This window comes from Excalfactoria chinensis, chromosome 8, assembly GCF_039878825.1.
Source record: "Excalfactoria chinensis isolate bCotChi1 chromosome 8, bCotChi1.hap2, whole genome shotgun sequence".
Classification (NCBI taxonomy): domain Eukaryota; kingdom Metazoa; phylum Chordata; class Aves; order Galliformes; family Phasianidae; genus Excalfactoria; species Excalfactoria chinensis.
Genome location: NC_092832.1, coordinates 2,829,578 through 2,853,014, shown reverse-complemented (window position 1 = coordinate 2,853,014; position 23,437 = coordinate 2,829,578). Strand labels below are relative to the sequence as shown.

Genomic DNA, 23,437 nt, shown 5'->3' with positions numbered 1-23,437 from the left:
GGTATTCCTGGACCCATTAAAGCGTGATAAACCTCCAAGTGGAGTGAGAAAATATTTGATAACGTCCTAGAAGGTAGCAAGACATCAATGTCATACTTAAAATGTCTTCTCCAACTTTCTGTGAGAGAGCATTATATACAAAGCAGAGTGAACATATGTTTATTTGCTTCTGGAATAAATTAACCATAGCAACTCAGTATTCAAAGCATTCAGGTTCTCCCAAATCAGATATTTAAAATTCCCCCTCCCCCCCCCTTTTTTTTTTTAACTAAACAATGAAAAGAAATTGATTTTCTAATTCTTATGTTCTTAAATTTTTTTTTTATTTTTTATTTTTTTAAAACATTTTCACTGGTTTCTGCAGCTTTGCAGGAACGCTGCCTGCTAAACAGCATTGCTAACTTTGCACTTTCTGTTATGGTATGCAGTTGCCACACGCCATGGATTACAAAGTCTTGGAAAAGTTGCTATTTCAAGGAGGATGCCTCCCCCAGCCAACCTCCCTAGTCTCAAAGCAGAGAACAAAGGCAATGATCCCAATGTGAACATTGTGCCGAAGGATGGCACAGGATGGGCTTCAAAACAAGAACAGCACGAAGAAGAGAAGTAAGTGAGCAATGAAATCAGGGTTGTTCTGCTGTAGTATTTCTCTCAAGTTTTCCAAAACTTGCAGTGGATAGGAAATGGGAAGGAACTTGTTCGCCTTGTTACCTCTAGGGAGGTACTAGAGAGGAAATAGTACCTCAAAAATTAATATCATTAATTTTTGTAAGGAATAATCTTGCTGTTGGGGGAGTGAGAGGGAGGAAAAACAACAAAGAAAATACCAACCAAAAAATGCTGCTTAGGTTGAAGGCAGTATGTTTATAAATCTGGTATAAGAGAGCACTGGACATGACTAGCTTTTCCTTAAGTCTTGGTGGCTCCTTACATGAAATCCTGTAGTATATTCTTATAAGAGCTGGTATAATCACCTTAAAATCCTTTTGAAACTAAGAGAAGTCCTTGAGTGCATGGCAGCTAAGTTAAATCTAACTTGAGAATTGGTGAGTATGCAAAAAATCTGTTTGATTTAGTGTGGTTTTCCTGATGTATGTCAGGAAAAACTTAAAAACTCTTTATTTTGTATGCATTAGTTTGAATTTCTAGTTTATTTTTCTGTCTGTTCATAATACATGCGCTTTAATTTGTTTGGTTAGTATGCCATAAATTCCAGAGATTTCTCATGGAAGTTTTCTGTTACAGACTTCACAGTATTGTTTCATGCTGCCCAGATATGTGGTACAGACAGAACAGAAGTGAGAGTATGCTGGTGCACCGCTGTGTACTGTGTGTAATTTAATTGCCCATTCTCAGTACAGTGTCATCAGCTAAAGTTTGCTTCATATTTGTGAAGGAGATCTGACAGCAACCTCTAAAGAAAATAGATTTAGGTATTATTCCAGTAGTACGATTAGAAGATGTTTTAAAGCAAAATTCATGGTCATGGAAGTTTAAAATAGGATGTGCTTCACACCACAAAAGTGGAGGTGGCTTTTAAGTGTATATTCTTTGACATGTAATTTGTTCTGGAAAAGATCTGAAGTAGAGATACTAACTCAAAGATGCGGGAAGAAGTTTCAGCAGTCTTTAAGCTGGGTATTGATCCATTTTCTTCATAGAAATGTAGCTAATTGTGGTTGTGGTTTGTTAAATGCTGCAGCTGATGCCTTAATCACTTGGTGGGGGCTTTGCTGCTTGTTGTGGTGATGCTGTGTTGTTAGTATGTTCTACTCTTGTGAAAGCAAGTGATGACTGAAGGTTTTCTTCCCCTTTGTGCTGTTACTTTATTTCTTGCCATGTACTTCCCTACATTTAAATGTCAATTTTGACATCGCTGTGAAAAACTTAAACTTCGAGCCCACTTTTGTGTTGAGCTTTTATCTTTGGTTTGGGAAACCTATGTACAATATTCTGCCCAGTGCTTTGTATGGTAGCTCCTGTACCCCAGAGGTCATTTCCATTCGATCTAGTTAAACTGGTGTGGAGCTCAATAGCTAGTTTGATAAAAACACACTTTCATTTGTACCTTTCCTGCTACATATCCTAGAAGCATGTTCCATTAGTTGTTTGTGTTTCTAAATAAATAGCTGCCCTTTGTGTTCAACTACTTTTTGTAGTTACTACTATAGTTCTCCAATGTTCAGTGCATTTATAAATGTTTCATTTTATGTATAAAGCTTTCTGATACTTGTTTCAAGTATGAATCCTTTTTTTTTTTCCCTATTGTGTCACTGCTTAGTTTTTCCAGCCTGGTATTTCACCAATTATCTCTTCACTGGGTTAATAAAGTGGTTCTAGACTATTAGACTTCTCCTATGAATAAAAAAAAAGATGCTCGGGAGCTGGAGGTCTTGCAGGCTCTGATGCTTTGGAGTCTGAAGTTATTTATATACGCAGATTTCAGAAATGTCTAGATTAAAAGTATCTTCCATTAGAATGCAGTCACCTTTTAGATTGGATGGAATGAGGCATTATTTTAAATGTCTGAGACTGTATTTAATCTTCATAAATGTAAATTTTCCTGTTCTGATTCCTGGTGCCCATAATTTTTTTTCATGGTGTCTCAGGCCTTACCGGTGCCTGTATGTAGTAAGTTCTGACATGCATACTTGTCTTTCCATTCGTGGTGATCTTTTTTTAAAGTGCTTTCCACTCCCAACCCAAGAGCATTAGTCTGAATTATTCTCTTCCATAGTTGTAAATTGGATTCAGATGGTCCGATAAGCTGCTTAGAAAGTTATAATTCTGTTCATGACTGACTGTGTTTTCTGCCCCTTTGTTTTCATTCATCCCTCTCCACTTTTCATCTTTTTAAAAAGAATTAGTTAATTTATTCCAATTTTAACTTTACTGCTACAGCTCCTTTTATGTAAGAAAATGCTTTTTTCACAGAGAAGTTATTGGCTCTTCAATTGCATAGTTATCTTCTTTCATTCACTTGCTGGCAGCAGTAATCCTGACAATCTTGTATTCATGAGTTCTTTTCCTCTAACTCCAGACAGCCAGAGGTGCCACAGGCACAGCCAAAACCTGCTGTTCCTGCTCCTCCAGAAGCAGCTCCTGTTACCAAATCGTGGGCCAACACCAAGCCAGGTGGACAGGATGGTAAGTGATGTTAAAGGTACTGAGGTTCTTGACCAGCCTAGTGGGCCATGAATGCTCAGCAGCCCATTCAGCAGCCTTTTGAGTCCTGAGCAGAGCAGCACTGACTGAGAAGGCTGTGGAAGCAGCTTTCATGGCCTGTAAGAGAGGTAGCCCTGTCACTTGAGTGAACTCCAGCCCAGTTTAGCAGGTCTGACTGCCTTTTAAAGGACCTGCATAGACTCTATTTTTTTTATTTTTATTGCCACAGAAGTAATGACCTGAGCATGAGGGCTTGAGAAAAACCTCAGCCCCATACTGTGACACCTACAGTTCTTTGCATGAGAGCCATGAACAGTTGTTAGTGGACAATTTGGTCATAACTTCAGATTGTTTTATGCTACATGTGTATAGTCTCATTTCTACTTAAATGTGTGCTACCACAATAGTTTCCCTTTTATTTTATAGATTATTTTGTTTTCAAAGTGGTAGCGTTCAAGCAAATTTTGGGTTGTTGGGTTTTTTTTTGGCTCAGGAGAAGCATTGAGGGTGTATTTGGTTGTTTTACATAATTGTTCTCAGTCCTTACACACAATTTCCACAATTGTGGATCTCAGGTTGAGTGTTTTCATGACAGGTGTGAGATCAAATTGAATCTTCAGGAGAGCTTAAAAATTGCTCACAGAGTTAAGAATTTACTCAGAGTTTCCACGTAGCCATTATGGAAAGTAACATATGACATGTTTTATTCCTTAAATTGAAGACTTAGAAACTTTCTGCAGCTGAAAAAAGAGAATTTTGGCTTCCTTGTTGGGAACAAGTCAGCTCTCTAGATATCTGAGAATAGTAAAATTGAAATGATATGAAGGTAGCTTTTAAGGCTGTATTTGGAGTTTGTTAAAATCACATATCTAATAACTTTGCCATTTCTTGCTGCGAGTGTTAGAAGCGGCAATTTGATATCCTGCATTTCTTGCTCTCCTGTAATAGTGCTCAGTGCTTTCTTCATTCTCAGATGTAGAATCTCCCTCCATAAAGCTCTTGCAGGAGTGCTGTATAACAACAGGTTTTTTTACAAAATGGATTGAACCCTGGAATGCAGATCATTTTGCATCAGCCTTTCTACATAAGCTGATAAAATCATCTCTGGTGATTTGAAATAATGATTCAGCTCAGTGGCTTCAGAATGCATTTAGCTAATTATTTTATGGTTACCATGGCAGCTTGTGTGCCAAGCCCAGATGGCATCCTCATTTCATTCAATTAATGCAGTAGTGGGTTTGCTGTTTCCAGAAGAAATACAGAATGAGAATTGGCTTCAGCTGCTTGCCATCATCCTTAGTTAGAAACTTGGGATACACCTGCTGTGTTCATACTTTCCCGATCTCCAGTCTGCTAGTGGAACTTGTACTTCTTCCAGATGCCTTGTACATGTTCCAGCAGTCGTTCAGCCAGCTGCCTCATGCTCCTTGGATAAGACGTCAGCTGAATGAGGATAAACAAAGTCCTTCTCTGATGCTATTGATGGAAAAAAATAATTGCAAAATCTGATGGGGGGTGTGTATTTCTATTGCTCATGCATCGGTTAGGAGTTGGGGGTTAATTGCCACCATATTAAATTTGAAGTCCTTAACAGCTGTTGTTGGCTGAAGATCTGTCTGAGGCTGATAGCTTAGGCCATTGTTGCTGCATAAGCTTGAGCAGAAAACATGCTTTGAGATTGGTGAAACTTACCTGCTACAGGACCTCCAAAATGGTTCCCATGCCTGGCAGGCCATTTACTTGGTGTGGCTGTAGTTTTCAGTTGCCTTAAACTGTTGGATGTGGGTGCTTAGGACCATGAAGCGTCTAATGCCCAGTAACAAAAAACAAGTTAACATGACTTGTAGTAGGTGAAGCTGGAAGATTGAATGCTTTTAAGCTGATCTGTGGGCACAGAGGTAATTATTGTGGTATTTGGTGTTGTCATATTACAAAGAAAGTGAAAAGAGAGGAGTTTATCTCGTGCTTAACATTTAACCCTTAAAAAAGAAAGAGCAAAACAAGATCTCTGTCTTTCATGCTGTGTTGTTACTGCTGTGATCCATGTCTGGGATCAGAGATGATAGCTCTTCTAGCTGCTGGCTTTAAAAAAAAGTTTATAATAAAGGTCGGGTTTTTTTGTCAGTTTACCTTGTAGCCCATGTAGCCATTCAGCAGCTTTAATAGTGAATAGAAATGTTTGTGGGGATTATTCCTAGCTCGCAAATCCTATTGCCATTAAATTAATGCCTTTATGCTTTATTTTTTAAGGATGATCAGGCTCATAGGAGCACTCTCTGAACTGTTTTGATTGCAGAAAATTTGTGACTCCGGATATCTTATTTTGCAGGCCCAGCTCTTCCAGTAAATAGTTATTTCCAGCAAGAGTTTCCCAGTCTGCCGGCAGCTGGGGATCAAGAAAAGTCAGGCAAAGAGAAAGATGCATCTGAAGACATCCACGGACCCAGCTTGAGACCCCAAAGTAAGCATATGGTAGAAATTTTAGTGAAACTGCATGCACTTGTGTGGAATGCGTATTTGCTCCCCTTACAAAAGAAATGTATGAGTTATATTTTAAAGACTTGCTATTGCAATAAATAAACACCTATTAACAGTCCGCCTACCTGAAAATCTTGTAACTGTCTTCTCTGTTATATGGTTCCATTGCTTAAGATCTTGTTATAAAGATTTTTCTGTTTGGTTCCTTTTTTGCTTTACTGTGTTCCTGGTGTGGAAAACAGGTATTTAATTGTATCCTACAGTTCACTTCATATTTGCCCAGGCTGATGCTCCGAGGACTGTTTGCTGCGCAGTATTGGTCTTCTCTTCCACCTGCTGTGACAGCTAGAATGTATATTCAAGAACTATCCTTATAACCAATAAAATATAACCTTCATCACTTCTATTGCATCCTTTACCAGAGATACAAGCCAGTATCTGGATTCTTCTTTACTTTAAATTATAATGCACAAATATGTCATTTTGAGCCCCTTGAGGAATTTGTGATAGTCCTCTTAAGCGTGATCTTTCCATTGGCAGCATCTGTGCATCAAACCAGCAGTGGCTCACTTATTGCAGCTCTTCTCTATCTTGTACTATTATGAGTATCCTTCCTAAATGGCATCGTGTTTTAGGAGGTAGAGAAAAGCAGATAGAGCTGTCTATAAAGTTAACTCTTACCGTTTGGGATCAATGTTGGATGGTAGGGCTGAAAAGTGTTAGAAAACCTCTGTTTTCTTAGTAGCAGATGTCCATCTGCACAGATAGCTATGTCACTGAAGACTGCCTAGGAAGATCAAGTATGGACTTCTTCTACTGATTCAGTCTACTCAGATGCTGCTAGTTGGAGAGAAGGTGGTAATAACAATTCACTCAATTCTCCAACAGATCAAGAAGCTAAGGCTCTTGGGCAGGAAGATGGCAATGCTGCTTCAGCAGAACAAAGCGATGGCCAAAAGGCAGCAGAGAAGAGGGATGTGCGGTTACCACAGATCCCACAGCCCAAGATGAATGGCCAGCAGCAGCCTCCCATCTCATCTCAGTACAGGGCAATGATGCCGCCTTATGTAAGTAGTGGTTACACAAAGTTTTAAGCAGCAGGGATTGGTTATTTTCTACTGTGATTCTTTTATTCCTTTTTTATTTCTGTGGAATGCTTAGTAGTTTTGCAAGAAGTGTGGGATCACAGCCAGCTCCTCAAAGGATGTGGCTCCATGTTGCCACTCCTGCTGCACTAGGCTTCAGCTTGTCAGGGGTCGCCAAGCACTTGCAATCATTCCACCTTTGGTAACGCAGTTGTCATGAGATCAGACTTGAGTGAAGAGCCTTGCTTTACTTCCATTATGATTCCACTTATTACCATATCAGACATACTGAGAAATTTTTAACAAATGGCTTCTGTTTTCTACTTTTCTTAGATGTTTAATCAGTATCCTAGAATGGCATATCCTCCTTCCATGCAAGGCCCAACAAGGTTCCCGAATTCTGAGCCTAGTAGGTAAGGTACAAATGTTCTTATTCTGTGATTATGAACTCTGCATACCCCTGTGAAGGGGAAAAATTAAAAACAGAAATATTGCGGTGATTACAACTATACGCTGTCACTAGTTAGTCATATCTTTGGCTTGTGTGGAGCACTGCTATATAGTGCTTGACAACTTGGCTGCAAAACTAATAGAATCGTGCACTTTATGGGGCTTTTTAATGGAAAAAGCAGGAGAGGGGGACACATTTGTAATTTTGAGCAGCACTGTATCTGTAAAAGGACTGTTGCTCCAGTGTCACAATGAAAGTAGTTAATTTCTGGTTCACAAATCCACTGCTCTTCAATTAAAGTCGAACTGTAATCCTTTTTAAAAATAGTCTTCCTCCTGTGTGGTGGTGTGGCAGTAATTATTTGAACTGCAGTAGTCTCGTGTGTGATATATAACATTTATACTGATGTGAGGAAACAGTACTGCGTACTTGAAATGAGCGTTGTGCAACTTGACATTCTGTCTAGTCATTTTACTGAAAAAAACAGTGATGGTGGCTTTTGTTTCTCTTTCTCTTCTAGAGGGCCAAGGGGAAGAGGACCACCTTCATGGTGCTCAGAACCTATTGAGCGCCCATCCATTCTTAGTGCTAGCGAACTTAAAGAACTTGATAAATTTGATAATCTAGATGCTGAGGCTGATGAAGGCTGGGCGGGTAAGAATCTCAGATTAATGATTTCTTTTCTTTGTATATTTAATTTTTCTGAAGGATTAATTGAGGATTTGCTTGTGTGTCAGGTGCTCAGAGTGAAGTGGATTACACTGAGCAGCTGAATTTCAGTGATGATGATGAGCAAGGAAGTAGTCAAAAGGAGAAGGAAAGTGGGTGAGTTGGGGCTGCTCGTTGTGTGTGAAGGCTACACAGCTAGCTTAACTTTTGGGAAACTTGAATGAAGTGAGTGTGTGAAGTGTTTACTCCAGTAATACTTATTTCAGTAATTAAGTACTGGCTACTGCCTAACTGTCTGCAGCCTGTGGGGCCATGAAGTCGAAGTGATTTTTCTTGTGAGAATCTTTCACTCTTGCTTAGAGATGTTGAGGATGGAAGATAAATCACTGAAGAGCTGTATGGAATATTCCTTCCACTTTTCTCATCTCTTTGCACAGTGATGAACAAACACCATCAAAAGATTCTCAGAGCCCTGATGGCCAGAAAGAAGCAGAAGAACAGACAAATGCTAAGTCTGCCACCCAGACTTCTGCAGCAGCAGCCAAAGGATCTTATGGCAAAAGTTCTCAGCTTGACCAGGTTTGCATTTTCTTCTCTTTAGCTCTTCCCACCCTACTTCTTCTGAAACTGGCAGGCAGATTAAGGGTTATGAAGCATTATCTTCTGGTCCCAAATTAAAATAACATGCCTTTGTCTAGTGTGTTCTAACCTGCATTTGCGAGAGATGAGAACTCTTATATCAGTTACTGTTGCTCAATTGACAGAATTTAATTATTTTGTCTGTCCATTGCTGTGACAGTGGATAAAGCCATTCTGGTGTCCATCATATTTTGTAGAGGCACAGAGAAATAGTGCCATGTTGACCCACACACTTTTCTTATTTTCTTTTTTTTAAATCATGACCTGGTTTCCTTCAGTACGGCTTTGCAGTTGTGTGTCAGCCTGTTTCTTCTCAGGCAGATGGATTTCTCTATAGACATTGTGGAATGCATCGGTTCAGCCATTTTGGTTTTTGGATTATCCTGTAGTAGAGGAAAAGTGGCAACCATCTCAGCTTATGCCTGCTTCAGCTTGGTGGTTTTTTTTTTTCCCCACGAAAGCTACTGTCGATGTTGAATGAAAATTTCTAGACACCAGGAACCCCCATGAAGATGGGGGATCCTGAATTTGTTTTTCTTGCTCTTTTTCTCTATAGAAAGATTGTTTCATTTTCCAATGTTTGATGCTACACTGAATCTGAAGAAAAACACTGCAGTGAATTAAACCGCAAAACTTTGATGCTTTTTAAGTACTTGTTCAGCTGCAATGAAGATGTTGTTACCCTCTTTGCGTACTAATCTGTATCCAATGCAAGATAGTTCACTAGCTACAGTATTTTAATGTAGCAGGAAAAAGTATACCTAAAACTTACCAGCTTTACTCTTGTTACAAGTTATTTACTCTGGTGTTGTGTTTGATTGAATAGGATCGGGGTCCAGCACAGCCCTCTATACATGAAAGAGGTGGTGCTCCTGTTCATCCCAAGTCTATTCTACCACCGGTAAGAAAGATCAGAATTGTCCTTATTTTCTTGAGTTAAATTCCTTAATGCTGTGATGGAAGAAATTAAACTTGGAAAAGTGACTGCTTCACGTAGTGGTTAGCCTTTTTCTGTAACAATTAAAATGATTGTAGTACCTGGGGTCAGTAAGAATGAGACCTCAGTGCAGCCATGCTGCTAATTGTTTTTGTAAATTGTGTGCATCTTGAAAGTGGCATGTGAAATGCACATGAACTTCAAGAGCTTTTGATAATCTAGCCTTACCTGGGACTAGAGAGGAAAGGGACATGAGGAGGGTGTTTAAGGGCTGAGTGTGGCTTAATATTGGCTGCATGCCCAGGCAAACAGGGAAATGAAGTTCCAAATGAAATGTGTAGGTAGTAGCTGCTCACCAATTTTCAACAGTGCTCATTAAAATCTTGGTTAGCCTAAGATAACCATGAATTTCTTTGGCTACTTGGACTTTCTGTCTGAGATCTGCCAGAGCAAACTGTAACCAAATCTGAAAGGCATTTGTCATCTTTGTGGCCACATTAGCAGCAGTAAGACACAAGCTCAACTGAATCTTCTGCCTTTGAGTTCAGGTTGCATGGAAGATGTCTTTCAAACCTTACTTTGTAAAAATGCCATCCAAATACATCCGTAGGCAAACAGTTAAAATGTTGTATTTCATCTAGTTTGTTTTATGCAATCATGCCATAGCTGACTCACTGATTTTAATACTACAGCATCCTCCTCCTCCTGATCGCCAGCTAGGACCTGGAAGGCAGGGACCCTTTCCTCCTAAACCAGTACCAGATGAAGATGAAATCTGGAAACAGAGGAGAAGACAGCAGTCAGAGATATCCGCTGCAGTTGAGCGAGCCCGTAAGCGCCGTGAAGAGGAAGAAAGAAGAATGGAAGAACAAAGAAAAGCAGCTTGTGCAGAAAAGCTGAAACGGTTAAATGAGAAATTTGGCTGTATGACAAAACCCTCCCGGGAAGACCCTCTGAAAGAGAGAGAGAGGGAGAGAGAAAGAGAAAGGGAGAGAGAAAGGGAAAGGGAGAGGGAGAGGGAACGGGAGAGAGAGCGGGAAAGAGAAAAGGAGAGGGAGAGGGAAAGGGAAAAAGAAAAAGAGAGGGAGCGGGAAAGGGAAAAGGAAGAAAAAGAAAAACTGGAGAAAGCAAAAGAGCAAGAAAGGGAAAAAGAGAAAGAAAATGAGAGAGAGAAGGAAGAAAAAGAGAAGGAGAAAGAAGAGGAGAAACCAGAACATGAAGCTCCTGAGCCTGTGGAACCTGTGGTAACGCCTGTAGTAGAAAAACAAGAAAGTGAAAGCAGGAATAACAAGGAAGAAAAAGGTATGCTTGCGTGCAAGTTGTCTCTCTTGAAGCTGAGCCACAGAGTGTAGTACTAATCTAGCAGTCTGCTTTCCATACCTGATTAACTTTGTGCATCCATATCATGTTTTCCTGGCACGCCACAGCTGCTGACTCTGTCATTTGAGCTAGACCTGTCTGGCCAGCTCATCAAAGTGTTAAAGGAAAAATTGAGTTCCATCATTTAAGCAGAGAGTGGAAGAATACAGAAAAAGTAAAAGACTTTTCTTGCTAAAAGAGAGTCAGTGATTCATGTTGCCAAAAAACAACATAAATTAGTTCGCTGTTCTGTTCTTTAAGCAAGCCTAGAGAAACAGACACAGAGCGCATGTTTATACTTAATGCATTTTTTTGCAGTGGAGTTGAATGCCTCTGTTAGACTATTCTTAATGGTGTCATCCCTTAAATGGATAAAAATGATTGTAAAACTGAAGTTTGGTTCATAAAGAAATTGATTAAAATTTAATGCAGTAGTGTTTCTTAAATGGCACAATAGTTGCAACGTTAACTGAGCAACCGTTCATGATTATTTGAGTTTAAAGGGAACTCTGAGAAATAATGTTTTGAGATGCTGTTCTTTTAGTCTGTGTGTGTTTTGGAAACTAGAACTGTGAGGTTAGAGAAAGCAGGTTTGCTTTCGTTTTAGAAAGATACTCCTTTTCTGACATTCTGGTTAATGTGAAATTATTAGCTTTACAGTGCGCTCTTTTCTCCTGCATCTGTTTTTTCAGAAGATCAAGCAGTCTTTACCCGACAAGACAGTGGTCGGAATGAGAAGGAGATTTCACAGGTGACTCATGAGAGCGAACCAGAATCAGGATCTCAACCTCGTCCTGCTGTTTCCTCAGGATATTCTAAACAGTTCCAGAAATCATTACCACCGAGATTTCAGAGGCAGCAGGTAAGCAGCTAGTTTGCTTAAAAAGAAGAATGACACAATGTCTTATGCTTCATCCTGAATAAGAATGTGACCGTTTGGGGGAGTTGAAGGGGGGGAAGAAGTCCAAGTTATTGGTTTCCAGCTTCTGTAATATCGTATTGGCAGAACTGGTTTTGTAGGAAGCACTTTCACCACTTGCAAAGTACACAAGTGAGCAAAAGACAAGAGAGGCTTTTAAAACTGGCTGCTTTTGGCATTGGGTACCGGAAGTAGAGCATTACCCTGTGGATACTTGTGCAGTCAGATCTGATGCTCATTATTTCTGCAGCTTTACATTAAAGGCCAAGGCAGTCACAGATATATTTCCCATCCAGTTCCTAAGGTCTGAAGAGCACTGGTGATTCACAGCATGAACAAAGTATAGATTGTTCTGTATGTCAGCTGAACACTAGCTGAACTTTAGCTATTCTAAATTGTACAGTCTTCTCCTGACACCTCCCCCTTTTCTGCTCATTCATTTTCATCTGTGATTTATTTTCAGAATGTTTAGTATCACAGAGGTCACTGCAATTCTTGTTGTTGTTTTAATTCTGCTCAGGTCTTCATTTTAATGTCCTATAATGCTTTTTTCTATTGTTCAGGAGCAAATGAAACAGCAGCAGTGGCAGCAACAGCAACAAGGTGTAATTCCACAGTCTGCTCCCTCACAGCCTTCTAGTGGCCCTGTCCCTCCTCCCCAGCATAGACCACTTTACCAACCAATGCAACCACATCCACAGCATTTGGCCTCAATGGGTTTTGATCCACGGTGGCTGATGATGCAGTCTTACATGGACCCACGAATGATGTCAGGAAGGCCTGCAATGGATATGCCTCCTATTCATCCAGGTAAAGTCTGGCAACTCTTACGACTGTTGAACTTTCTTTGGTTTGAAATAAATGCTTTCTTAACCACATTTTATATACTAAATGAGTTCTAGTTGATGGGTATTTTAAGTATCATTTTAAAGTATAATTTGGGGCTAAGTAAATACTAATGATTCTGTGAGATGTACTGATGCATGACTGTCTCAATATCTTGACTACATAGTAAAATCAGCTTTCTCGTGTATCACAAGCAAGTTACTAACAGCAGGGCTGTATTCAAAATGTCAATATAAGCCTTACTTGCTTATGGTTATTATAATTGGCATGAGTTAGAATGTTATGCTATAAAAACTGGGTATTTACAGTTCATCTTTCATTATTTGTTAGCTCTTGGTATTGCTTCAGTTATTGTAAATAAAAAGCGAGAATTTGTTATTTTTATCTTACATGCTAGCACTCCTGGAGTCTTGCTGAATTCCTGTCTCTGAGTTCTTGGCACTAAAAAGTCCTTTTAAACTTTTGGAATGGCTATCTGATTTGAGATTAGGAAAACTAATGTGCATAAATAGGACTGGACTGGCAGATAATGTAGTGGAGAGACCACTGAGTCAGAAGGAGCAGGGCACAAGGGAATGCATCTCTTGAGAGGAACGGAGAGATTGAATGGAGAAAATGGTAACCTATGCAAAAAATGATGAAAACCATGACACTGCTATTAAAATGTTAACAAAATAGGACCTAGAGTCTTAATAAGAGCGCTAAAACCCATCTGTATACATTCATCTTGCCTTTTGCCATTCATATCGTAGAGCAGTATCTTCGTTCTCACGTTTATAGGTCTACAGGCCTGGTTCTTTCTGTTATGGTGAAAATGGGCAGCTTTTGCTTTTGTTGGTACAAAGGGTGGTGGATGTGTCTTAATCATTCTGGGGTCGGTTGACAGTGAAGAGATGTTTGGTTTCAGTAAGAGAAGGTATAGAGGAAAAGCAGGAGGACAGAGAATAGGCTTTTCAGGACCTCCTGTTATACTTTGTATTTAGTGAGCTAAATCTCTTTGCTAATTCAGCTGTTGAACTTAAATTTGTAACAGGAATTATGCCTCCCAAACCACTAATGAGAAGAGACCAGCTGGAAGGATCAGCGACTAGTTCAGATTCATTTGAACATATAGCTCGCTCAGCAAGAGAGCATGCTGTTCCTTTGTCAGAGCCCCGCATAATGTGGGGGTCAGATCCATACCCCCATGCAGAGCCTCAGCAAGCCAGTTCTCCTCCCAAAGTGTTAGAAGAGCCTGACAATTTGAGGTAAGCCTGAGTTACATATTCTTTCTGGTCTGTTGCTGCTGAGCCACGCCTGCTTATGCATTTAGCTGTGTAAATTGTGTTGTAAAACATGGTTTAAACTGTAAATTCAAACCAGGTTAATGCTGCTTTTCACACGAAATGTTAAAAGGAGTTGTGGCTAAAGGGAATGTGCTTGGCACTGTTGTATAAGCAAGACATGCCTGCTGCATAGAAGGCATGTCTTGCACAGGAGAACAATTTACCCATTGTTTAGGATCCTTAACCTGGTTTGATGAATGGTGATTGTGATAATATTATGAATTTTCAGTTCTGTAGAATGCTGCTGCAGTGTTGTGTCCTGTCCTTTGTCTGCTCTCCATCTTCCCCATATTAGTGAGCTTCCGCCTGGTGTACATCCGTTTCAAGAGTGATGTGTTAAGTGCAAGTGGCATGAACTAAGACAGTTGCCTCGGACATCTTTAAAGTACCTTAAAGTTTCTTTTTCCTCTAGCATTGCCTGTGTAATACTTGCTTGACAGCCTGCTAACCTGAAGGTTCCATTTAAAATGCATCCGTAGCCATTAACGTTAATGGATTCCTAAAATCAACTGTACATTTGACACTGAATTTTTAACCATAGTGGCATAAAATGGATCTCTATCTAACTGTCAGGCACTGTGAAAATTGACAGTTGTTTCCTGGATCTGACAGAGATCCCATACAAACAGAAAATCATTTGGGTAAATATTTATGAATGAGAATTTTATCCTCCCTCCCCCCCCCCCGCTAATGTTCTTACTTGTTGTTTCTTAGATCTGAGGCACACTTGGAGCAAGAACGAGTTGCTGTTCCCAGTGCAGCTTATCCTGTAGAACACAACCAGCTGGACTCTCATCCAAAGACAGACTTTTTCAGAGAACCAGGAGAGATGGAAGTACAAAAGTTTCCAAGCAGGCCTTTGGAAGATGCCCAGCCTCTCCAAACTGACACATCTAACACTAAAGTTAATTTTGAAGGAATTGATGAGAATGTTTCACGCAGCTCTGCAGAAGAACTCATGCCTGTGGGGGAAAGTCACTCTTCATTAAAGAGAAGCATTTCCCATGGCTCAAGTCATTCCCTCAAATCGGAAGAACAGAGGAATGAGACAACGGCAAATATCCCTAAAATAAGTAGCAGGCCTGTTGAGTCAAAGGAGACAATTGAGAGAATTGAAATTAAGCCAAAAAAAGACGTTCTGATCAATAATAGGACATCCGAAGGACCTAAACTTGAGAAAACATTTAAACCTAAGTCTGAAACAAGATGGGGTCCTAGGCCTGGTTACGGCAGGAGAGAGGAAGGCAGTGACAGACCAATAAGAAGATCAGGTCCTATTAAAAAACCTGTGCTTAGAGATATGAAAGAGGAGCGTGAACAGAGAGAAGAGCGTGAGCAGAGGAAGGAGAAGGAAGGAGAAAAGATAGCTAGTGAAAAACCAAGCAAGTCTGAAAAAAGCGACAAAAAGGAAGCGCCTCAAGTGCCAGTGCCTCAGACTGAGCCAGAGACATCCGCCTCTAGCAGTGCTCCTTTGGCTAAGAAGATAGTCCAAGATGCTGCTCCAACACCAGCAGGCTCTGAGAGCACTCAGACTGAGACTGCAGCTAAAGTTCCAGTTCAGCCACCCACTCCTCCTGTCTCGCAGCAGCTACCACCTGCACAGCCTGCTGTTCCACAGCTTCCCCCTGCGGTACTGCAGCAACCACTGACTCAGCCTGCATCACAGCAGCAGCCACAAGCACAGCAGGCAGTTACCACAGTGAAGGAAGAAAAGCAGTCAGAGAAGGTAGTTAACAAGGAGGTTGTAGAGAAACCACGCTTAGAAACCAGACCAGTAAAAAGAGAGCCTGGCTTACCACCTAGGACTTACTGGAAAGAGGCTAGGGACAGAGACTGGTTCCCAGATCAGGGCTACAGAGGCAGAGGTCGTGGGGAGTATTATTCTAGAGGTCGTAGCTACAGGGGTTCTTATGGAGGACGTGGTCGGGGCAGTAGAGGCCATAATAGGGAGTATCCACACTACAGAGATACTAAGCCTAGAACAGACCATGTGCCTTCTGGGCCGGTTAGACAAAGAGAAGAGAGTGAAACTCGCAGCGAGAGTTCAGACTTTGAAGTGATTCCAAAACGACGGCGTCAGCATGGTTCAGAGACTGATTCTGACAGTGAAGTCCATGAAAGTGCAAGCGACACTCTGCTTTCAGACAAAGACAGTCTCATCAAAGGCAAACACCCAAAAAGAGAAGAGAGAGCTGACGGCAAGAAACCTACAAAGCCGCTGTCATTCAAACCTGAAAACAATATCAGAGTGGACAATAGATCTCTGGAAAAAACATACGTAAGAGATGATGAGAATAAACCTAAACCAGGGTTTCTTCCTAAAGGAGAGCCTTCTAGACGAGGCAGAGGGGGAATGTATAGACGTGGTGGAAGAGATCCTGGTGGGCGTCCTCCACGACCATCCACAATAAGGAGACCAGCTTACAGAGACAATCAGTGGAACCCCAGGCAAACAGAGATCATTAAGCCAGAAGATGGGGAGCCTCCAAGGAGAAATGAGCATTATGGTCCTATACCAGTTGATAAAAGACCTCCAAAATTTGAGAGGAAGTTTGATCCAACTAGAGAGAGACCACGAAGACAAAGGCCTGCCCGGCCTCCAAGGCAAGATAAGCCACCACGCTTCAGGCGCCTAAAAGAGAGAGAGGCTGCATCAAAGATAAATGAGGCAGTAACCAGCTCATCAACTACTGCTGCAGTCACTAATGCAGTTCCTGAGCCCTCCAACACGGCTCTGGATGTTTCAGGAAGTAAGACACCAGACTTGTCTAATCAGAATTCCTCAGACCAGGCAAACGAGGAGTGGGAAACGGCCTCTGAGAGCAGCGATTTTAATGAGAGGCGTGAGAGGGATGAGAAGAAAACAGCGGATATAGCAGCACAGGTGGCTGCAAAAGCAGGAGAAAACACTGGAGCTCCAAAAAGGGAAATAGCTAAGAGAAGTTTCTCTAGCCAGCGGCCTGGAATAGACCGACAAAACAGACGTGGTAACAGTGGGCCGGCTAAACCAGGGAGGACCTTCTCAGGGCCCAGGAGCGATAGGCGGAGTGGTCCTCCACCCAGAAGTGGAAAAAGAGGGTGAGTACCAGCTTTGGTTAGGAAGCAGGCATGGCTATGGTCACGGGTCATCCTGTTGTGGTTCAGAGTCGTTAATAATTGTTTTAGATTTGTAGTGACTGATAGACAAGTGCAGGATAACCACGTGCACCAGTATCTCTGTGTTTTCTGTTTTTATTGGTTTGTGTGTATAATCCAGAAAATGGACTGAAGTGCATAGTGTCTTACATTGGACACACAGTGTTAATTGGCCTACTTTCAAAAGAAACGTGATGCATTTTCTCAGTTGGGTTATGTTTCCTAAGATCTGGATGCAAGCTGAAGGGTTAATGCGGGTGCTTTTGCAGTGTGTTACATAGATAGCTGTGTTCCATTTGGCCTACTGTATTTTTAGGCCAATCATCTAACAGAAAAGCATCCTGAGACATGCTTGCCATTGAGAATAAATTTTTCTTATCTATATGTTAAATTTGAATAGTACTTGATAATTTTATAGTGTTGCTGTTATCCCACTGTTTTATAGCCGCAGCGCGTACTAGTCTAATAGGTGGGAAGCAGGGCAAACCATTTCTTCATTGATTTCCTGCCTCTCTAGTTCCTGTAGGTTGTTGTGTATTAAGTTCACATTTTGCTTGGACTTAAAAGCTTAAACTCAGTGCTCTAATCTCTGAATTAAAAATACTAAGGCTTTCTTTGATAAGTCAGTTAAATATGATTTTGAAACAAAGGCTGGGTTTTCCAGGTTCCACAGCAAAGCCAGAATGTTTCAAGTCTCTGACTCTGATGGCTGCAGAGAGCTTCTGGCAAGGGAGCCTGTGAAACATTTCGTACTGTAAGCTTCCATTTGTGTGTGTGCTTGTTTGTTTGTTTCTCTGCAGAAGGCTTTACTAGAGTTTTGAACTGCAGACCTGCTGAGTTTTGCTGTGTCTTAACTACATAGAGTGGGACAGAAAATCATGCACTTTTTTTTTCCCCTGTGATTACTTCTGACAGCAGTGCATTGGATGTGTCACCTAAACAGCTTTTTCTGTTTAGTTTCTGCTCACTGAGGAGCTGAAAGTAAATGTCTGGAGCCTACCAAGAAGTTGCACATTAAATGCTCTCAACCCTATAATATGATTTGCATTTAGTTAGTTCCTTCCTTCCTATGCTCTGTTAATGTTAATTAATTTTCTTAATATAACTTTTTTTTCTAATATAGGCCATTTGAAGACCAGACAGCAAGCGTGCCTGGTGTTGATCCCAGCAACAATAACTCTTTGCATCAGGAAGAAGGCGTTAATGCAGCAGGACAGAAGAGCACCAAGGATGCAAGTGGCAAAAAGAGAGAGGAACCTAAAGCTGGTCCAAAGAAGCCTAAGGAAAAAGTGGATGCTTTGTCCCAATTTGATCTTAATAATTATGCAAGTATGTGTTGATAAGATACCGCGCTAACAAAGATTTGTAACCCTGCAGCTTTGATGGATGTATTGCTAGATGTTTGAAAACGTAAAAAAGATGATGATTTTTTTTTAAGTTTATGATGAATAAATGTATATTTCAGTATTGCTACTTTTGTCATGTTTAATTAATTTTTTCACATACTAAGTGTTCAGTTCTAGCTCACCTGCAGTGCACTTAGCAAGCAAAGTCTTAGCTTTTATCAAGGCCATCATCTGTATCTTCTTACTGGGAAACTGCTTCTACCTAAAGCAGTTTGTTCTTAATGAATTTTATTGTGCGCTGCATCTGAAGCTGTTAAAACAGCAGCATCTGTATCTTTCCTCTTACAATAGGTGTTGTGATCATTGATGATCACCCTGAAGTCACAGTAGTTGAAGACTCCCAGTCTAACTTGAATGATGATGGTTTCACTGAAGTGGTGTCTAAGAAACAGCAGAAACGCTTGCAAGATGAAGAGCGCAGAAAGAAGGAGGAACAAACAGTGCAGGTACAAGACAGCATTTGTGTCAGGCATTTGTGGGGAAGAGCTCCTTGTAATACTGAGAATGTCATGAGATGTGCAGTATCTTCATTTCAAAAAGCTGTATTTTCACCTCTTAAATGTGACTAGATAGTTGTATTAATTTTGAGTTCAAAATTAGTAGATTAATTTAAATTTTCACTTGGACATCTTAGCCCAAGTGGTAAGTACTGAATCCCATCAGCTGCAAGAGTGAAAATTGGCTTCCACTTGCAGGTTTGGACCAAAAAAGGATCAAGTGAAAAAGGTCGAGGTCAAAATTCCAAACTCCCACCCAGATTTGCCAAAAAGCAGCAGCAACAGGCAGCAGCTGCAGCTGCACAGCAGGCACAAGCTCAGGCACAGACTCCATGTACAACACAGACTCCAGGTCAGCCACCAGCTTCTGTTCAGCCTCAAAATCAGGCTGCAGGAGTGGCGACAGCCAGCACAGAGTTCACGGTGTCTGGCAAAGTCTTGCAGAACACCCAGGCTCACAATGGTCTAGGAACTGAACTATGGGAAAACAAGGTGCCTCCTACAGCAGTTCTGAATGACATCTCCAAAAAGTGTAAGTAGTGTCTTCTGGATTCTTTTTTTGTGTTGGGAGGGGCAAGTATTGTAGTTAGAGAGCACTGGTTGTCAGCTCTTATGTTTACATGTGCAAGTGTATTTTGCACAGGGATTAGAGGGCAACAGTGTAATATGTTAACCTGTGAATATTCCTTGAAAAGACTTCTGCAGTGTGATGTTACTCAATATTTTCTTTGTTACCATACTCTATTTACAAAAAAAAAAAAAAGGATATCACTGCCTTCAGAAATCTGTCTTGTTGGGTTTGGTCAAGCTTCCTAATGTGATAATAAACCCTCTTAAAAACAGCTAAATATGAATAATGTCATATAATAAACAATAACTTCTGAACCAGAACTTGAATTAATCAGCACATCTGTGGTCTAATTTTCCTCAGTCAGTTGGTAGCCTTAGTCAAATGCATTTAGCAACTTAGGTTTTTTTGGTGGTGTTTTGGTATTAACTCTTTTCTTATTGTCAGTGGGACCTATTAGTCCACCTCAGCCACCTTCAGTGAGTGCTTGGAACAAACCTTTAACATCTTTTGGATCAGCTACATCTCCAGAGGTAAGGATGAAGGGAAAAGAAGCTTACTCAAATTGTTTATTGTGAAGATTGGGTCTGATTATTCTGATGTGGCCATACATAAACTGGTGTGTGCAGAATTTCATGAAGTAGGGAGGTAGTACAGAAAGGCACAGGCTAATGCTCTTATTAATTGCAAAACAGATGAACTGTTCTTTGTGAATCAAATTTCAGATTTCACAGATGTTTATTGATAGCTGCTGTTTATTGTATGGTTTTTTGTCTAGTTTGTCTGTGAATGCTTGAGTCCAGCTTAGCAATGCAGACAGAAACAGGATGCCTTCTCTTATGGCACCATTTTGGATGGCAGTAGGAGTTCTGTAAATCTTTTTTAGTCTTAAGTTATTTTGCTCGAATGCTAATTTTGAAGTTTCAGGAAAATAACATGAACTCAAATCTAGATGTTTTTATATTGTATTTCTTTTCCCTTTTCAGTATGTTATCTTTTTCACGATCTCATTTATGTATTTCTCACTACTTTTACTTCTGTCCCCCTTGAGCTCCTGTAGATGGTAGGAAGCTGAGGAGAAAACAGTACGCTTTCATATGTTGTTTACTACTTGCAAATTTGTTGCAATCACAAATAAGGCTTTTGCTGGCAGAAGGTAGAAGTGTGCTTATGGTGTTCAAGTTTCAGTGTGCTTTATGCTCTTATAATCTGATGGCAGTGTACTGAGTATAAGTCTTTTGCAATGTGTTAAATGCTTGCTTTTTTAAATAGGGAACAAAGCCTGGGCAAGAAGGTGGAGTCGAGCTTGGTATAGAAACTATTCAGTTTGGAGCCCCTGCTTCCAGTGGCAGTGATAATGAAGTTGGCCCTGTACTTTCTGAGAAGTCGACTGACAAGCTACCAGAACCAAAAGAGCAAAGACAGAAACAGCCTCGGGCTGGACCCATCAAAGCACAAAAGGTAAAACATTCATACCTTTTAAACTTAAAAAGCACATTCAGTCAAAAAGAAGTTGGAAATGATTGAAAACTAGAATGCTAATTTAAATAGGACTAGACCTATAAAAATTGCATTCCATATTTGTATTTTGTAAAATAATACGTGGTTCTTGGAGAGAAGATGGGGAATTCACTTAAAGAAGTGTAAGTACACAGCATCCTAATGCAACAGAGTTCATCTACTAACTGGAGCAACAGATGTAGCTGCAACAGAGATGGGATTATGAATCTGTTAGCTTTGCTGGAGGAGTATGGATTTTGTAGGGTGACTTTGTTTTTAATTTTTGGTGTATACCAGTGCTTATTTTGCTCAGCTTGTCTTGAGTCAGGCTATTTCTGTCTCATCTCCAATTTCAGTTCTTCCTGCCACCATGTCTGCCTTACTCTCCCACACCACCATCTGCAGCCACTGACACCTGGTGCCTTGCAGTTTTGTACCTGGGATTATCAAGTAATACAAAGTTGCAGGGAAAGAAGTGTTTGGAGGAAAGGGAAGAATGTTAGAGTCCACCAATAAGAAGTCATAAAAGCACAGACCTCTAGATAATTATCTTCTTTTGTAAATAAGCTGGGAAGAGGGAATAGGTAATCACACTTAATTAAAATATGTTTCTCATTCTTCTCAGGAGATTTAGGGGTTCCAGTTAACCCTTGTCAGTTTGTATTTCCATTGTTACCACTCACAAGGAGTAACGCTTCCTCCCATCATTCAGAATACACTTAGTGATCTTTCAGGTTAATGGAACTTGCTTTCCTGTTGTTTTCTCCTCCAGTGTGTACTTATTTTTGCACTGCTAGCACTCAGCACCAGCTCCTTACTTGAAGGAAGAGGTGGCTCTGACAGATATGCTTTGCTCATAAGTTACTAAACCAGTAAACTCAGTCTCTCTTGTCTGAGATTTGGCAGTGGTCCTGACGTACTTAAAGCCCTTTTTGTCTCTCTAGAAGACAGGTGCTTTTTTTTTTTTCCCAGAAAACCCCTGAAATCTGAAATTGCAGTTATATGCAGAGAGAATTTATTGAGGCATTCAATGGCTCTGCTACAGCTGATGGGTTTCATTGCAAAATATAAAACTCTTACAGCAGAGAAATGCGCAGTAACTAATCATGCTGGTGAGTTGTAGTAACACAGCATGTTCAGAAACCAGTGTCATGCCTAGAAGTGCCCCCATGAAATCACCTCGATACTAAACTTCTTCTAAAATGGTCTGTTTTACATGTAGAGATCTTCTTTTTCATGCTTGGTTATAACTGTTAAGATTCCTGAAGGAAAGACATTTGTGACTAAGTGATAAACTCATTGGAGATGACCACTTTGTTGAGCTTTTCTGAACAAGGGTTGCAATCCTTTAACCCTTCTGATGGAGAAGGAAGAGTGGGGGGGAAAAAAACCCCACACACCCTCCATCATGATGGTATGCACTATGAAGCCTAGATATTAGCTTGTTCGATGTCTACAGGCAACATGAGAGGACTGCATTTGAAACAAAACCATTTACCTCTCAGTGTGACCTTAAATTGTCTGGAGGAATTTCTTCTGTTAATTGTTAGAAGAAAAGGTATTTAAGGTGGGCTTGATGATCCTGTTTGCTGTGTTGCAGAGCTTAGGCACTCAATTCCAAGGTGCTTTCATCTTTCCCTCTCAAGACGTTTTCCAGTCTATACTGGCCTCCTCAGGGTACTAAACACACTGGGAAAACTCCAACCCTCCCCAAAGGCATTCTATTATAAATAAGGGGTCCTCATCTACTTGTGAAACAGATGGTTTGTGTTTATAGAGACATACCATCAGCTTCTGGTTTTCTACTATCAAAGCTTAAGCAATAGAATTTCAGAGACTGCCTTTAAAGAATTTTTGTGCAGCTCTGTAGTAAGGTGGGCTGAGCCAGGAAGGATATGCTTCTTTAAACAGAACATTCATGTTCCCTGAGGCCCTTCCTTCTTTAATTCAGTTGTACAAGAAGGAACTACTGAATTACAGCAGCTACTCCAGTTATAGTCTCTACAGCATAAGGCAGTGCATGAATGTGAGTAGGCTTTTTTTTGTTGTTGTTGTTTTTTTCCTGGATATCCCTTTTGTGCTCAGTCACTAGGAAAAAATGCTGCCAACACTGAGACATCAACAAATGAAGGGAGTCTTTCTAGTTTCCTGGTCTGGAACTCTGTAAAATCAGAGTTCTCTGAAAATAGAAACAAGCTGTATGTACATGGAGTCGTGTGGCTTCCTTACTTTTCCGTACTTATGAGAAAAGTCAAAATGGTTTTCTGCTGTCGTTTTTAATTAGGTCTTATTTTAGTTGTACTTTATATAGTATGTCTCGCTTGACAACAGTGTTTACATTCTTAAAGTTCAGAGCGGATGCATTTTGAATACTTGCCACTAATTTAGTCTCGATTGATTTATATAATAGAAAATGTTTAGTTTTGAGGAAGGCTTTGCTAGATTTAAACAGATTTGT

General features: G+C 40.5%; 1 protein-coding gene across 16 annotated transcripts in view; it reads left to right on the top strand.

Annotated features, from left to right (window-relative positions):
- The window catches only part of PRRC2C (proline rich coiled-coil 2C), a 66,578-nt gene that overhangs the window by 17,079 nt on the left and 26,062 nt on the right, over positions 1–23,437 (top strand). For 15 of the 16 annotated variants that reach the window (XM_072343737.1, XM_072343736.1, XM_072343735.1 and 12 more), the window contains exons 3-21: positions 429–606; positions 3,041–3,147; positions 5,495–5,626; positions 6,532–6,710; positions 7,062–7,141; positions 7,700–7,833; positions 7,917–8,004; positions 8,286–8,427; positions 9,314–9,388; positions 10,117–10,726; positions 11,476–11,645; positions 12,266–12,512; positions 13,582–13,795; positions 14,588–16,951; positions 18,132–18,337; positions 18,706–18,860; positions 19,110–19,443; positions 19,927–20,012; positions 20,752–20,940. In XM_072343737.1, coding sequence (XP_072199838.1) covers positions 429–606; positions 3,041–3,147; positions 5,495–5,626; positions 6,532–6,710; positions 7,062–7,141; positions 7,700–7,833; positions 7,917–8,004; positions 8,286–8,427; positions 9,314–9,388; positions 10,117–10,726; positions 11,476–11,645; positions 12,266–12,512; positions 13,582–13,795; positions 14,588–16,951; positions 18,132–18,337; positions 18,706–18,860; positions 19,110–19,443; positions 19,927–20,012; positions 20,752–20,940 — 5,690 coding nt within the window. The remainder of the gene's footprint in view (positions 1–428; positions 607–3,040; positions 3,148–5,494; positions 5,627–6,531; positions 6,711–7,061; positions 7,142–7,699; positions 7,834–7,916; positions 8,005–8,285; positions 8,428–9,313; positions 9,389–10,116; positions 10,727–11,475; positions 11,646–12,265; positions 12,513–13,581; positions 13,796–14,587; positions 16,952–18,131; positions 18,338–18,705; positions 18,861–19,109; positions 19,444–19,926; positions 20,013–20,751; positions 20,941–23,437) is intronic. The other variant, XM_072343724.1, reaches the window with a different exon arrangement.